Source organism: Glandiceps talaboti, chromosome 2 (assembly GCF_964340395.1).
Source record: "Glandiceps talaboti chromosome 2, keGlaTala1.1, whole genome shotgun sequence".
NCBI classification, from domain to species: Eukaryota; Metazoa; Hemichordata; class Enteropneusta; family Spengelidae; genus Glandiceps; species Glandiceps talaboti.
In genome coordinates this window covers 5,247,016-5,262,816 of record NC_135550.1, presented here as the reverse complement: position 1 = coordinate 5,262,816, position 15,801 = coordinate 5,247,016, and the positions used below count along the sequence as shown (strand labels likewise).

Genomic DNA, 15,801 nt, shown 5'->3' with positions numbered 1-15,801 from the left:
ACGGTCGTGTACTTTTACTGACAGTTTTTGAAGTCACTGAGAATGGTAACTGTCGTCGGGTGACACAACGGTAAATACAAATGTAACATTACTGTTAGTCAATAGCCCTGTCCCAATATGAATCGATTTCAAATCGAATCAATTTGAATCGATTCAGTTAAACCGGTTCGAATTCAGTTTATGTCCCAACATGAAATGTTAGATGTTGGTACACTGATAGCCCTCTACAAATACAGCAGTAATAAACTGAAATGTACATGTTTACTTTGTCAACGATTGTGGAACAAAGATAGACAATAATGAAATCACCATTTACCAAGATTAATCATTTATCCACAAAGTACTAAAAGAAAAGAATTGGACCATGGAAAACCCGACTTGCTTTTGAGTAGTCCAGTCTGTTTTTGGAACACCGGGTTTTTTGATGAATAAAGTAGAAATCCGTTTCTCTTCCGTACAACTGTAAATGTAGAAAATGAAAAAAATATAACTTCAGTTATAGGTTACGATTTGTCTACGAGAAATTACGCCAAAACAACAACAATTGACTACGAGAAATTACTCTAAATGGTTGGTGAAATATTTAACTGGGTGAACTATTGAACCAGACTAAAAATTAAGCTAACTATAATAAAGCCGAAGAAATGTGATAGACACAATTATGACATACGTACGACACATAATTACATTAATTGACATGAAAGTACATTAAAAGGGAAAAATCACGATTTCAACTACTTTCTGTACTGTTTATGGATAATATCCACTACTCATAACATGTGCAATGTCTCATTATGTGTATTTTAAAAATTTTCAGTGAATATCTTGTGGTTGTCTGATCGAAACATGATACTCCAGTTACAACTGGTACAGTTTTAACATGGCGAGAGATTTAATACAGAGTAGCGCTTTCGCTCATAAACGTGCAAATACACTACCCAGTACCTACAGATATGACCATTAATAAACAGATACAATGTCTTTTTATAATTATAAGTAATGACCAGTTTTTAGTGAGTCCATCTTTGGTGAAAAAATTTAGGGAGAATAGTTTGAAAATTGTAATAAAGTAATAAGTTGTTTTAGGACAGTGCAAATGCTACCCATGAAAACCATTAACATGTTTGTGAGGTACAGTTTGAGTAAATGGTGTATCATTCTACTTGGAAAACTATTGATATATCTGTGATATCAGATGGTTGTTGGACAATTATATCAAGTCAACTAATAACAAGGTTCACAGTAAACGTTTTGCTGTGAGATTGCTTACTACTTTCACAGACTGTACTTGACTCATCGACACCAACGAAAACTGGAAATTTTCATCTCTATTTTTGGCAGGAATACGTGTTCCAGAAAGGATATCTTTGTACGATGATAAAGATCGACTGACAGTAGGGTAGGACACTGGTATTTCATGGAAATCATCAAACGCTAGATAATAAGGGATAAACAAGTCATTGTTACTTACATGGTAAGACGTCCACTTTTCTGCACAATTATATTGTGTTGGACTGATGCAATTCAGAATTGTACATTATCACACTCTCCTATCCTAAAATATCGCCTTCTCCTGTCCCAAGATATCACAATATACCATCTTCTCCCACTATCCCAAGGTATCACCTTCTCCCATCCCACATATCACCTTCTTCATAGAGATCTCCTCTCCTATCCCAAGATATCACGTTCACCAATCCCAATATACCATCTTCTCCCATCCCAACATACAAAAAATCATCTCCTATTATTATCGTCCGACAGAAAAACGCCTAAATTCATTCAAGTTATGAACTAACCTCACAAAAAAAGAATGGATTGGATTAACAAAAGAATAAACCATAATATAAACATAAATTTCGTAGTTTAACTAACCTTCGTTCTCATCTCTTGTGAAAAGGTACCCGCCTTCTGTGAGCCAAGTGAGAGCGTTAGTAACAAACATCCTAGCTTCATTATCATCCAGGTATTGCATCAAGAAATTACAGAACATCAAATCAAAACTGTAACAAACCGGCGAAACTAAACGATGAAACTTATGTTCATAAAATATATATTTTGAATAACAGCTGGTGTTTTAAGGTGCCTCATTTACCATATTACTTTGCAATGTAACTGACTACACCTACTACTGCTACGAGTTTCAGAGCTAAGACTGTCAGAATTTACGGCAGGGGGCCCTGGGGAGAAATTATTTTGATCAAAAAGAAATTCGCGTCCCCCTCTCGCGTTCTCAAACAAATACCGCCAATGGCGTTGTAGCACAACTCTACAGTTTTTAAAAATGTTTATCCATATGCTAGTCCATGTTAACAATAGGTGTTCATCTGCTGAATGACTATCCAGTTGCCTATCCAAACATATTGCTATCTTTGCAATATACGCGATCATTGGGTTGTTGCTATGGGCGTGGTCATGTTGCTAGATATATTTGCATGCATTTTTAAATGTTTTTGTTCACTTGTGTATGAATTCCTGATATTATCTTTGCAAAATTCGTGATCTTTTGGCTGTTGCTATGGGTGTGGTCTTGTTGCTAGGCACATTTGCATACATTTATTGAATGTTTATTCATTTGTCTTTCTATTCCTGTTACCTTTGCAATATACATGATTACTTGGCTGTTGCTATGGGTGTGGTCTTGTTGCTAGGCAAATGTACATACATTTTTTGAATGTTTGTTCAATTGTCTATTAATCCATTGTTATCTTTGTGAAATACACGACCGTTAGGCTGTTGCTATGAGCGTGGTCATGGTTGCTAGATATATTTGCATGCATTTTTAAATGTTTTTGTTCACTTGTGTATGAATTCCTGATATTATCTTTGCAAAATTCGTGATCTTTTGGCTGTTGCTATGGGTGTGGTCTTGTTGCTAGGCACATTTGCATACATTTATTGAATGTTTATTCATTTGTCTTTCTATTCCTGTTAGTTAGAGTTGTTCTTGGGGGCAACGAATCATATGACATACATGTTCCATCTGGCGTGCCCCAAGGGTCACTTCTTGGCCCTCTTTTGTTTATTATGTATATCAATGACCTACCAACAGTCATCAAACATTCAACAATGTATTTATATGCAGATGACTCAAAATTTTGTAGGTCAATACAGTCTGATTACGATTGTAGACTTCTTCAATCTGATGCTAGTCTCGTTGCTAAATGGTGTAGATCATGGAAGCTCAATCTTAACATCGATAAATGTAATATTATAACTTTTTCAAGGAAAACTAAGTCTAGGGTGATTGATTATACATATAAACTTGATAAACAGCCAATCAAGAGAGTACAAGTAGTCAAAGATTTAGGAGTATACCTAACTCATAACCTTAGTTTTTCTCAGCATATTAATCATATTATTAAAAGGTCATTTCAAATGCTTGGATTTATAAGGCGTATTTGCTCGAATTTCGACAACGTGCAAACCTTGAGAACTTTGTATATGTCATATGTCAGAAGCAATTTAGAATACTGCTCAGTAGTCTGGTCCCCTCATCAGAACAACCACAGTCAGAAAATTGAAAGGGTCCAAAAGAAATTCATTAAATATATGTGCTTTAAGCAGGGTTATGTGTATGAGTCAGATCGATACTCAGAATTATGCGGCGTTTTTAATTTGCCTCCATTATCTCTTAGACGTAAATTTCTTGACCTGTGTTTTGTCTATAAATGTGTGAATTCTAGATTTATTTGCCCAGATATTCTTGATAAGTTTAATTTTTATGTTCCTCCAATGTGTTTTAGATTTAGGGAAATTTTTAGGCTTCCCAACCACCGTATGGATCTGTCCAAACATGCATTTGTATCGCGCTCTATGAGGCTTTTAAATAGTCTGTATCCTTATGGCATTGACCTTTTTACGTCGTTTGCTGATTTTAAAAATGAATTGAATTGAAAGAGTTAATATATACAGACGGGTAATTTTACTTAATTTTGTATTTCTTTATGTTTATTGTATTTTCCTCATTGTGTAAAGGGAATGTGTAATTGTTATTGTGTTGTATGGTACACGTTTTGTTCAATCATTTATTGTATTTTATCAAGGTCGTCCTGTTATTGGGCTAAGCCTGTTGGATGATGAATGAATAAAATAAAAAAATAAAAAATCTTTGCAATATACGTGATTATTTGGCTGTTGCTATGGGTGTGGTCTTGTTGCTAGGCAAATGTACATACGTTTTTTTGAATGTTTGTTCAATTGTCTATTGATCCATTGTTATCTTTGTGAAATACACGACCGTTTGACTCATGCTATGGGCGTGGTCATGGTTGCTAGGGCCAATTGTGTCAAAATATTTTGAAGAAAATCTGCAGAATAACACTTCTAGAAACATCTCACCAGGTTTGAGTCTCAATGACCAAGTACTTTTTGAGATATAAATGTTTGACAAAAATTCACATGTTTACACCTACTTTGCATATTACTTATGAGATCATTATATGCTTAATATTTCTTCATTTATACACCCACAGATGCATCCCTGTTAAATTTCAGCCCAATCTGCTGAGTAGTTTTGGAATTATAGGTTTTTGACCCAAAAGACACATTTTTAGCCCTAATTTGCATATTACTAAGGGAATCATCATGTCATGAACAAATCTTAATTTACTCACATCAAAGAATGTTCCCATCAAATTTCATGCCAATCTGCCCAATGGTTTTGGAGTTTAAGTCTTTTGACCAAATATCACATTCTTTGACCCAAAACCCACATCTTTGATGCAATCATTTTCATTTGAACAATTTTCCAACTAGACACCAAATATCAAAGCAATCGGTCAAGCAGTTTTTGACTTTCAGTTGTTCACACACACACACACACACACACACACACACACACACACACACACACACACACACACACACACACACATATATATATATATATATATATATATATATATATATATATTATATATATATATATATATATATATATATATATATATATATATATATATATATATATATATATATATATATATATATATATATATATATTATCATGAACCATACAGTTCTAACCCAAATATTTCGAAGAGACTGAGCTCCTATTCGTCGCTGGGTAATGTATTGCTCACATTGCGAAAAAATAGTCTATGTAGGAGAAACCGGAGATACACTATACACAAGAATGCAGAATCACCTATCACAAATCAGGAAAAACAATAAATATGAACCAGTACCAATTCACTTCAATGGACCATCCCACTTAATCAAACACTTCAGAATCATAGCAATTGAAAAACTCTACACACCAGATAAAAGCTACCTTCAACTACGTGAATCATTATGGATAGAAAAAAACTAGACACACTCACCAATGGCATCAATAGAAAACAGTAACATAGCAACCAGTAGTCACCAGTACTCCACAGCTGGCTGAGTGTAATATTCATACCATTCCAAGACATGAACACTATTTTGCATGACAATAACCACTGTCTTCAGTATTTAAAGTGTAACACAACTTGACTTCTTTGACAGAACTGGAGACCCACCGATGAAGAGGAGCTAGCTCAGTCTCTTCGAAATATTTGGGTTAGAACTGTATGGTTCATGATAATATTTATAAATGTATATAGAAACTCAGTGTTAAGTTTTATATATATATATATATATATATATATATATATATATATATATATATATATATATATATATATATATATATATATATATAATATATATATATATATATATATATATATTAGTGGAATTGCCCCAAAACCCACACAGTAACCAGACTAAACTTTGATGACTACTGTCGGCTCTGTAGTTTTCCCTGACGCATTAACAGTAGAGCAGCTAACACTGTGAGTGTGAACTACCGCCTCGAGACAACCTTGCCCCTCACAAAACCCAAGGTCTTGAGCTGAGATCTACAAGAAATATGGACAATCCTGATAAACGATTTTCAAAAAATCTTTTAACCAAATGATGGAACATACCATGAAGCTTCATAATGAGCAAAAAACGAACGAACCTGCATCTCATCCTTATTATTATTAGTATTATTAGTATTATTATTATTATTATTATTATTATTACAAGTGAAGGGGTTTAAAAAGTATATAATAATAAAGCATTGTGTGAGAAACAATTTAGAGGAATGGTGCCTTTTGGTCCTATTGTCAATAAAATGCATCCGTTTGAGCATATATTAGCTTAGTCTGTAAGGTACGCCGTGACGGGGCGCCCTCAACCATCGGCCAACCCCTAACTGTGTGAGAGGAGGCCGCCCCCCCCCCCCGATATTTGTCTGAACAGCTCGCATCACGACCGAGCAAGGTACAGACAAATACATTGTTCTGTAATGATTTATAAAGTTGCTGATGACATTCCCTGAAAACAATATTTGCAATGCGTCTCACAATATTTGTAATATTATTCCGAAACCACTGCTGTTTTCAAATCATCGTAGACTTTCACAACATACTGTTACAAATATTCCATGAAGTGTTTAGTAGTAGTATTTCTACTACATTGTATGCAGCAGTACATTGACAGGTACAAAATTTTGATAATACAGTGTTGCAAAGTTTACTGAAAAGATAATCGATTTTTCCGACACCCTGCAGGCGCTCTGAGCTGTGCGAGTGTTATAAAATTTGAGCCAGGTTTTTGAGCTATTGCCGTGCTTATTATATTGTGGAGTCAAATGATGTATCCATTCGTGGCAAAATTTGGCCTCAGATTTCTGTTTGCTATGAAGACAGGTGTACTTGATATTTAAGGACCATTTACTAAAATAAAAGTTACCAACGTTAGATTTGTTTACGAATTACGTCACTGTACCCATCAATGTCGCTCATCAGATTTCACACTAAATGCTTCCCATCAGAAAATTTAACTGAAAGTAAGGGAATTTATGATCGTAACATATTCAGTCATAAAATAATCAGGTTTCTGGCAATTTCCATGACTTGTTTAGAAAGATTGCAGTTCAATAATATTTGGAAGCAACAGCATAAAGTTAGTGCTAAATATTACGTGATCACAATCAATCGCAGTCAACCAGATGCACATATGTGGTATGTTTGTGCCTCCTGTATGGTGTACGGACGGATTAGCCTGTCTGTCAGTGTCACACTTGCTTCTTATCGTCAAGATGTTGTAAGAATTTGAAAATAGTCTGTGTCTGATCAACAGAATTTCTCTTCCACTAAAGTTTAGACAACATTTAGTTGTACTCACTCATGCAAACGTTGTTGATCATGCTTGAGATGTCACACTGACCTCGTTTCCTTCGACGTCCTTATGAAAATAGGTCAAGGGTTAAATTCACCTAGAACACTTTCGCTCGTGATTGCCGCGCAATCGTCAAATATTTTCTAGATATCTTATTTTACACTTTGGGCTTTTTAGTTTTGTCTGATAACCAGCCACCTTGAAAACTATGCACTCACGTTATTTGATTTTCTCTTGATTGCGTTCATTACCATCCACAGAGTGACACGAAGCATTTTCGTTGTCTTTCAAAAAACTTCCCGTCCCGTGCGTGTACTGAAGACTCACTGTACATGTGGCATGGTGTATCGTCTATGACTATTTTTGTCTTGTAAAATAAAATTTGAACATGCTGAAGAGAACTATGGCTAGGAATGTCTTATTTTTGTTTTATCTATTTATCATTTTGTTTTGACGTATTGACTGTACTGTGTTATGACCATATATGTTATATGAACCTGTGTTTGCCATGATCCAGGTAGACACAACAATATGGCAACACTGAATTGCAACATCAGTACAGCGTTGTGTCTTTTTATGTTGATTTCGACAATGATACATGTTATAATTATGTATCAAAATAAAAGCAATCAACTCTCGGTAGTCTGCTATCATCATGAAGCTGACTTGCCTTTATATCAGTTCAAACACAATTTTCGATTTCACTTTGATCATGAGCCACAAGCGGGGAACTACTTAATTGGTCAGGGAACCAGTTACATTTACTGCTGGCCTTCAAAACGTTCGTTGAATCGGTAAAGTTTATTGTGATGACCATTGGCAAGTATAGTGTGTATATTTTTTAGAGTGTTGTGTTTCTTGGTTCATTGTGCACGATTGAAATAGAAACAGGTGAAATGCACATAAAATCGTAATTGCTAATTCGGGTTGGAAACGTGGTAAAGGCAAGGTACTAACCAGTCTAACGCAACGTACTCCTACTAATGCACGAGTCAATGTATGAATGCCCGAGGGACCCCACCTCGGGCGATTCGAGACAAATGTGGGGGATTAGACCGTGTTTGCCATGAAACAATGCCCGAGGGGGTGGGGCAATTGCCTCATATTCACCCCCTAGACATTTTCACGGACGTAAAAGAGTGGTTGTGTGTCAGTCAGAATTTGTGAATGCCCCACCCATTAGGGTGGGAGAAATGTTGGGAGTATTACTTCTTTTAGGTGGTGATTTTCCAGAATGTCTTGCCCCAGGGAGTGGGGAATTTGACAAATTTTATAAGACTAATTTCCAAATCCCCCACTATGCCCCGAGGTGGGGGGGGGGGGGGTGGGGTGACATTGACTCCTGCATAAGGCACATGTTGAAGCCTGTATTACATGTAAACAGACGTGTCGTGTAGTTCTCAACTTGTCATATACTATACTATACTTGCTATACTGTAATGTACGATGAAGCAAACTGAATCTTTACAACAACAACAACAACAACAACAACAACAACAGCAACAATAACGACGTTACAAAGAGATACAGAACAACAGGTTTTAGGTCAAATACATGTATCGGCCATGGATATACATGTATGTTATGCAATTCCCTAGAAAGTATACGTAAATAACCGTTCCCCCACATCATCTCAGTTTCACGTTTGCTGGCGATATAGACATCATTAAAGTTCAGTGGATTCAGTGTACTTTATTAGGCAACCGTTTATCAAAGGTAACCAGTACTTATTATTCATAGAAATACTCCTCAAATTGATGTCATAAATATCCCACACCTCAACAGACACTCCGAAAAAACACTGCATATTAACATTCGCCTATGAAATGTCGGAAAAAATATATGCAATGTCCCTTGTTGTTTTAACTCATCCATAATTTTAGCAACTAAGTTTAATGTAAATTAATGATGATTATTCCTCATCGTCGGCAAAGTCATGTAAACAATACATTTGTAAGCTGGTGAGTTTGTTTCTATCGTTGTCTATCTCACTTTGTATGTGATGTGTGTACCGCGGTACCGCATATGCAAACATACGACAATGTAACGCACTTTGCTACATTGTATTCAATTCTAGTGACGTCATTCACCTCGCGCGCACACAGTAGTATTAGTAACGGACGCCATTTCTCACACTCGACACTTCGCAAGCCTTTATGATCGAGAATTTCTGGATAATTTATAAGTATTCCTGTAACAATGAATGCTACCGCGATGTCACCTGTCCCCGATGACATGAATGATATCGGTGTCTGTTATCGTCTGAATTTGGGACCCAGAAATACGTACATACGCATGTACACACATCGAGTTTCACAATACTAAACTACAGTGTCAGCTGGAGCAGCAGACGATCTTTGAAACTGTCGGATTTTGAATTTCTATCCATAAACAAACGATATACAGTATGGAGTCGCGTATGTCAACTTGTGCTCAAATGTATGTGTACACATTTGGAGATTTTGTGATGAAAGACTGAACCAAGTTGACAAGTGTAGTTCGAATTCTCAAGGACTGCTGGTATTTAGGTATTTAGTAAATTTACAATTTATTCTGGTGATTTTTAGAGTTTTACTTTTAGAATTGCATAGGTTTGATACAGATAATTTCAAAAATCATGAAACCTTGTTACAACAGATATCACCAACCCATACATTCCAACAGCAATGATGTTTTTTTCCTAAATTTGAAATGTTTAAAGTGTTTTATGTCTAATTTGTCAAAAATTCACGTTATATGGTTATTTTGGTTACCATGGCAACCGATGTTATTAAATGACCACTTTTTTGAACTCAGCATGACAAAGTACCCTTGGTAGTAGGGTCAATGTGCAAATAAGAAGATATTTATCAGATTTAGAATGTTGTTTGTGAGATGTATGTGTATATAATGAAAACATAATTTTCACGTCTACCATACGTTTCCATGGAAACAGCTATCCAATTTTATACAATTTATGTTACATCAGGTAGCACTAACTCATACATGTCTAATACAAGGGCATTTTTTCACTGTATTATCTTTTTTTTCAATGTTTTATGTCAAGTTTTGGAAAAAAATGGTTAACATATTATGGTGGTTTTGGTTACCATGGCAACAGATGTTCATAAAATGACCCCCTGTTTTGAACTCAGCATACAAAACTACCCCAGGTAGGGTGGTTAGTATTGAAATAAACTTGATTATTATAAAAATTATTATTACTATATACTTATTATTTAATTATTATTATTATTATTATTAGACTTTATTTAATCTCGATAGACTGTTGAGCCATTGGCTCTTCTCACACAGTGTCGAGAAAAACATTAAAATATATACAATATATACATTAAATACTGCACACATCAAATGAAGGAAAAAACAAGCAAAAATATAATAGGTATAAAAACAAAAATAGACGAACATCATCAATACACGACTGAAATTATGAATCACTTGCAATTGAAAAATGATATTTACATTTGCTTTTAAAAGCCTGCAGTGAAGGACATGATTTTAAGTCAAGTGGTAAACTGTTCCATATTTTTACACCACTGTAGGTAAAACTTTCCTTAAATATTAGATTTTACACCTTTTTATGAAAATAATGACAATCTAATGTGTTCTTTAATCCATTCTAGTCACGATTAAGCTGGTCTTCAGTCTTTGGAAAACCGGGTTTTCTGATTAAGAAAGTAAAAATCGGTTTCTTTGCCACGCACCTACAAATATAAAAAGAGTCACGTTACTTCGGTTCGGATTTTTCATTAAAAATGAAACCATTGTAAAAGTAACACATTTACCAGTGTTCTGCGTCTTACATTATTGCTCCTTATAATGAACGTGTCAGGTAAATTTGGAATGTAGAATTATTTATTGTACTATGTAAATGTTATACCTATCATATTATGGTATTCATTTATTGTACTATTACCACTATTTTTCACCTCTAATGATTACTCTTTCAGTAGACATGGCTATTTATTAGATGTAAACTGAATACTGATGAATCCTAAGAACGGTTTTGGATATTTAGTTTGGTGTTGGCAACCAAGGACGTTGTGTGAAGTGAAATCGAAATTACTCCAAAGGTTTTGAAAATACCATTATTTCGTGGAGTTGCGTTCCCCCTTTAAACGCAAATCACCTGCGTTCACTTGGGCGGGGGGGGGGGGGGGGGGGGGGCTTTTCATAAATATCATGTCAATTTCTGCCAGAAATAAAACTTTGTTTGAGCGTACCTAGTTAATTTCTTGGTGTTCGCAGCGAGGGACCCTGAGATGTGTAGTGCGACGTAAAGGATTAGACAGAAGTGGAAGTTTAAATGGCAAAATTCTAAATTTGTTGGATTGCGTTTGAACTAAAAATAAAGATCACTCTAGTCATCAACAATTCATAGGTTGAAATAGTGCAGTATTTTGAGTTTCTCGGTGTTTACATCTCAGGCGATCTGAAACGGGAAATCAATACTGATCATATTGTGAAGAAAGCACAGAAAAGACTGTTTTTCTTAAGACGATTGAGAAGCTTCCGTGTCAGCCAGGGACTGTTGATCAAGTTCTACCGAGCGGTGATTGAGAGCGTCCTGACACTGTCAATCATCGTTTGGTGGGGCAATGCTACAGTTGATGACCGGAAACCCCTCAATCGAATCGTTAGCACTGCCAGTAGCATCATTGGGTGCCAACTACCTTTTCTTAATGAGTTGTACAACGCTCAAGTAAAGAAAAGAGCTCAGTCAATTGTAAAAGACGATTTCCACCCAGCACGTAATTTATTCCAACTTATTCGCTCAGGCGAGCGGTACTGTTCGATCAAATCAGGTTCTAATCGCACATTGTTTAGCTTTTATCCAACTGCAGTCTGCACTGTTAATAAATCAATTTAAGTTCTCTGTTAACGCATCAATCTCGTGTTAGGAGTGCTCTACAGAATATTGTTTTTGTAATTTTTTCATTACACGCAAAATCAATACACATTTCATTACATATGTATCAGTATATATATGACAATAAAATACATATCATATCACATATCATATCATATTATATTTGTTATATTAATCAATCAATCTTTGGGAATATTTATGCTACAAATAATGCAATGTTCGTTCGTTCGTTCGTTCGTTCGTTTGCAAAGAATATGAAATGTTCTCTTTCAGTTAACCTCCATAGAATGTTGTATGGTCGATCTGGCTAGAGTTCTCACCCACCAACACGCTTGTCAGGTTGGCCATCCTACCTACCGCAGAGGGTAACTTTCTGTATACCTGTTCAAGTTGCTATTGTATTACTTTAAATAGCAAAGTTTGCAGGAAACGATAGATCGTATGTTATATTGTGGCTTACCATTTTTACAGATTGTACTTGAGCCATCGTTATCAATGACAACTTAAAATTTTCATCCGGATTTTCTGCAGGAATACGCCCTTCAGCAAAGATGTCCTTGTACGATGATAAGGGTCGACAAGGAGGTTGGGATACTTCTAATTTCAGTGTCATTGTAGTATCTATGAATGAAATCAAAATTCAGGTATTTAAATTATCTTTTCACATAAAAGGAACTTTTGTCTGTTGAAAACTGCTCCAGCCCCCCCCCCCCTTTTAGTAACATTTATTGATATTGATGAGTATTCTACATGTTAAACTTTACAGTGACAGTGTGTTATTCATGCTTGCTTCAAAGTTACATTTTAGAACTAATTATTTGAGTTAGGAGTATACCATTTGAAATGGGGAAACTGGTAGATTTTCGAGGGGAAAACATTACTGTAGGCCAAAGTGGAAATAAATTGTTGCGCAACTAAAGACAGAAAAATATAGTTCCAGAATATGAAATAAAAATATTGTGTGATATACGTGTACATTTATCTGTGGGCACGCCAGTGGCACCTAAACTCCTAACGATTTCCGTTCTAGTAAGCAAAAATAAATTTGCTGTCTAGTGCTGCTGAAAAACAAGCAAAGTGAGTTTGGGTCCAAATCGTCCAGCACCTCCCCCCCCCCCCCTCCCCGCCCCCAAAGGAGTACATGATACTCTACGCACGCCATCATTATTCAAGACCTGGGTTCAGAGGAATCAATAAAGAACCATCAAAAGTTTGAGTACCCCCCTGCCCATTCTGCCTCACGCACAAATTTCAAACCTTCACGAATACAAAGCAACAAAGTATTGACTGATGAAGTCTGACCGTCAGTCATATCTCGTGTGAAGAGGTAGCCGTCTTCTTTGAGCCACGTAAGGGCCCTAGCAACAAACTGCTTAGTTTCATCATCATCCAAATACTGAAGTAGGTAGTTACAGAAAATCAAATCAACACTGTAATAAAATATACCGAAAGAACTTTTGTGACCAACTCATAATGAAATATCTCCTTTGAGTCAAATAATAATACGTGGTAATTTAGAGACAATGTTTATAAATGTTATTATTAAACATCGGTAACAACAGCCTGGGCAGTAGACCCGACAAGTGCTCTCTTAGCCTAACTGCTAGACCTCAGGGCTTTCTTACAAACAACTAAATGTAGATTTTCACCGAAGGTGCAATTGCGGCTTTGCTGTACGCTCCGACACATACCGGAGGTCTTATGTCAGTATATATCCGAGGACTCTGGAGTCCTCGGAGTACATATTTCCAGAGCTAAGGCATTGTATGACTGCATATGGCATCCATAAAAATTCCTAAAAAAACTTGAATTACTGCGTCCGTGGACTGAGTTAGGAGAATTCAACGCCCCTGGACTACTGAATGGATCCATCCTACTATGAAAGCAATAATGTCAAAGGCCTGACAGCAAGTCAAACCATTCCAGTCTTCAGCATATATTGTATTAGACAACATTAGAGATAATGATGCTAGAATGTTATATTACCTGTTTGGTTGGAGTTTCACATTTACCACATCACTCGTGATAAAGTCAATATTTCCCAGGTGACCATTCTGTTCCTTGTTCTCTTGAGTGTACGATTCTACAAGTTCAACAGCTATCACGTGTTTGGCTTTTTTTGCCAAAAGACTGGTATATCGTCTGGAAATATCAAATGTACAGTATTATAATCTAGAATACAAGACAGATAAAGTTGGGATGTTTACATGCTATATATATACTAATCATCTTTATTGAACATAAAAGTCAAAACCAAATCTTTGCATGTATGCCTCCAGTTCCCTGTGGTCTCATATCTAAACCAGACGTAAACTGAATCCAAAACCAGATGTAAACCAGATTTAAACTGAATGCATAACAATAAGGGCAAAAGCATAGATTTTTGTTCCTACACACATTGTTGGAATGCAAACTTTTGAGGTATAGGTATTTATACATGATGTACTCCTTAATTGGAAAATTAATTAAATTATATGAAGTTTTGAAGCTTACATACTTAAGATATTGCCTAATTATCGAAACATCATTAATTCCATATAAATCATTAAGATTATAAGTGACATAAACAAGTTTAAAAGGGCAGATGGACATCTTTACCATCCATGCCATGCACGTACTAAATTATGTGAAACTTAAAGTTGGAATTCTAAAAATATTGCCTAATTATCAGAAATGATTATTTATGCAAATTACACATAAAAATTAAAAACAACTGCCATATGCGCTTTGTTAAGGTTAACATATGTACCAAATTATATTGAATTTGAAATATGCATTTGAAGTATGCATTCTGTAATTACTGAAAACCATAAATTATGCAAATGACTAATTAATGTTCATTGGATGTTTACCGAAATCTAATCAGTTCTTGTCATTACCATATGGAAGATGTGTAGCAAATTTCATTAAGATCGCTCTGCAACAGTTTTTATATCATAGCTGAAAGATAGATAGATAGATAGACTGACAGACAGACAGACAGACAGACAGACAGTATAACATAACCTCCTCTCATCAGAATATATAGTCATGATATTCACCCTATACCAGCTGCCAGGTCACATACAACCTTTCCTTCAAATGCTGGGAGCACTGACATAAATTCTTCAATTTCACACCTACTGAGTTCTTCTGACCAGGTTTTTGTACTGGACCATAATACACTTCTGACATCGGATGGTTGGAATTGTTGGGAACGCAATTCCCAGTAATCTTTACGATGTTTAGACATCTCCTTTTCCAGTTCTATTTAAAAAGGTTGTATACAGTAGTTATGTTAGATCAGGACATAATTGCAACAGAAATTATTTACTCAGCATTTTATGCTGAACAACATTTCAAAAGTCTGGAAAAATCTAAGTAGTGGAACATGGTGAAAATGACGGAAATACCATATTCAAATGCAGTTTTCGAAAACAAACCTGGCAAGTAACATGTCTATGGATAGGTATAAGTTTGAAAAAGCATACTAGGACCATCATTTGATGATTCGACATCTGCTATGTCATTTACATATGCTTAATATTTCAGCTGTGGTTTTAATTAGCTAAATTTACATGAATAACATTTAGTGTATACGTATACACCATTTCAAAAACACTAAGGCATGTTACACGTCTATCAGTATAGGATTGAAATGGAAACTTCCTTTATATCTTATACCATCATCAACAAACTCATATTAAGTGATATATGTGTGTTTACTCATCAGCATAATATGCATATTATATAAAATT

At 35.4% G+C, this 15,801-nt stretch overlaps 1 protein-coding gene across 1 annotated transcript; it reads right to left on the bottom strand.

Moving 5' to 3' along the window:
• Positions 1–10,835: 10,835 nt before the first annotated feature.
• On the bottom strand, positions 10,836–15,296 carry LOC144453640 (uncharacterized). The gene is made up of 5 exons (XM_078144968.1): positions 15,106–15,296; positions 14,051–14,206; positions 13,322–13,494; positions 12,525–12,685; positions 10,836–10,898 (listed from the first exon to the last, which is right to left on the bottom strand). Exons 1-5 carry the CDS (start codon positions 15,294–15,296, stop codon positions 10,836–10,838), a joined length of 744 nt encoding a protein of 247 aa, XP_078001094.1.
• Between the last annotated feature and the right edge of the window lie 505 nt (positions 15,297–15,801).

Bases quoted from the DNA above. Each gene is read 5' to 3' on its own strand.
- LOC144453640 (XM_078144968.1), bottom strand. From the start codon at position 15,296: ATGTCTAAACATCGTAAAGATTACTGGGAATTGCGTTCCCAACAATTC. The intron at 14,207-15,105 runs GTGAATATCATG...TGATATTTCCAG, and splicing joins GACCTGGCAGCTGGTATAGG to ACGATATACCAGTCTTTTGG. The intron at 13,495-14,050 runs GTAATATAACAT...ATTTTATTACAG, and splicing joins GTGAAACTCCAACCAAACAG to TGTTGATTTGATTTTCTGTA.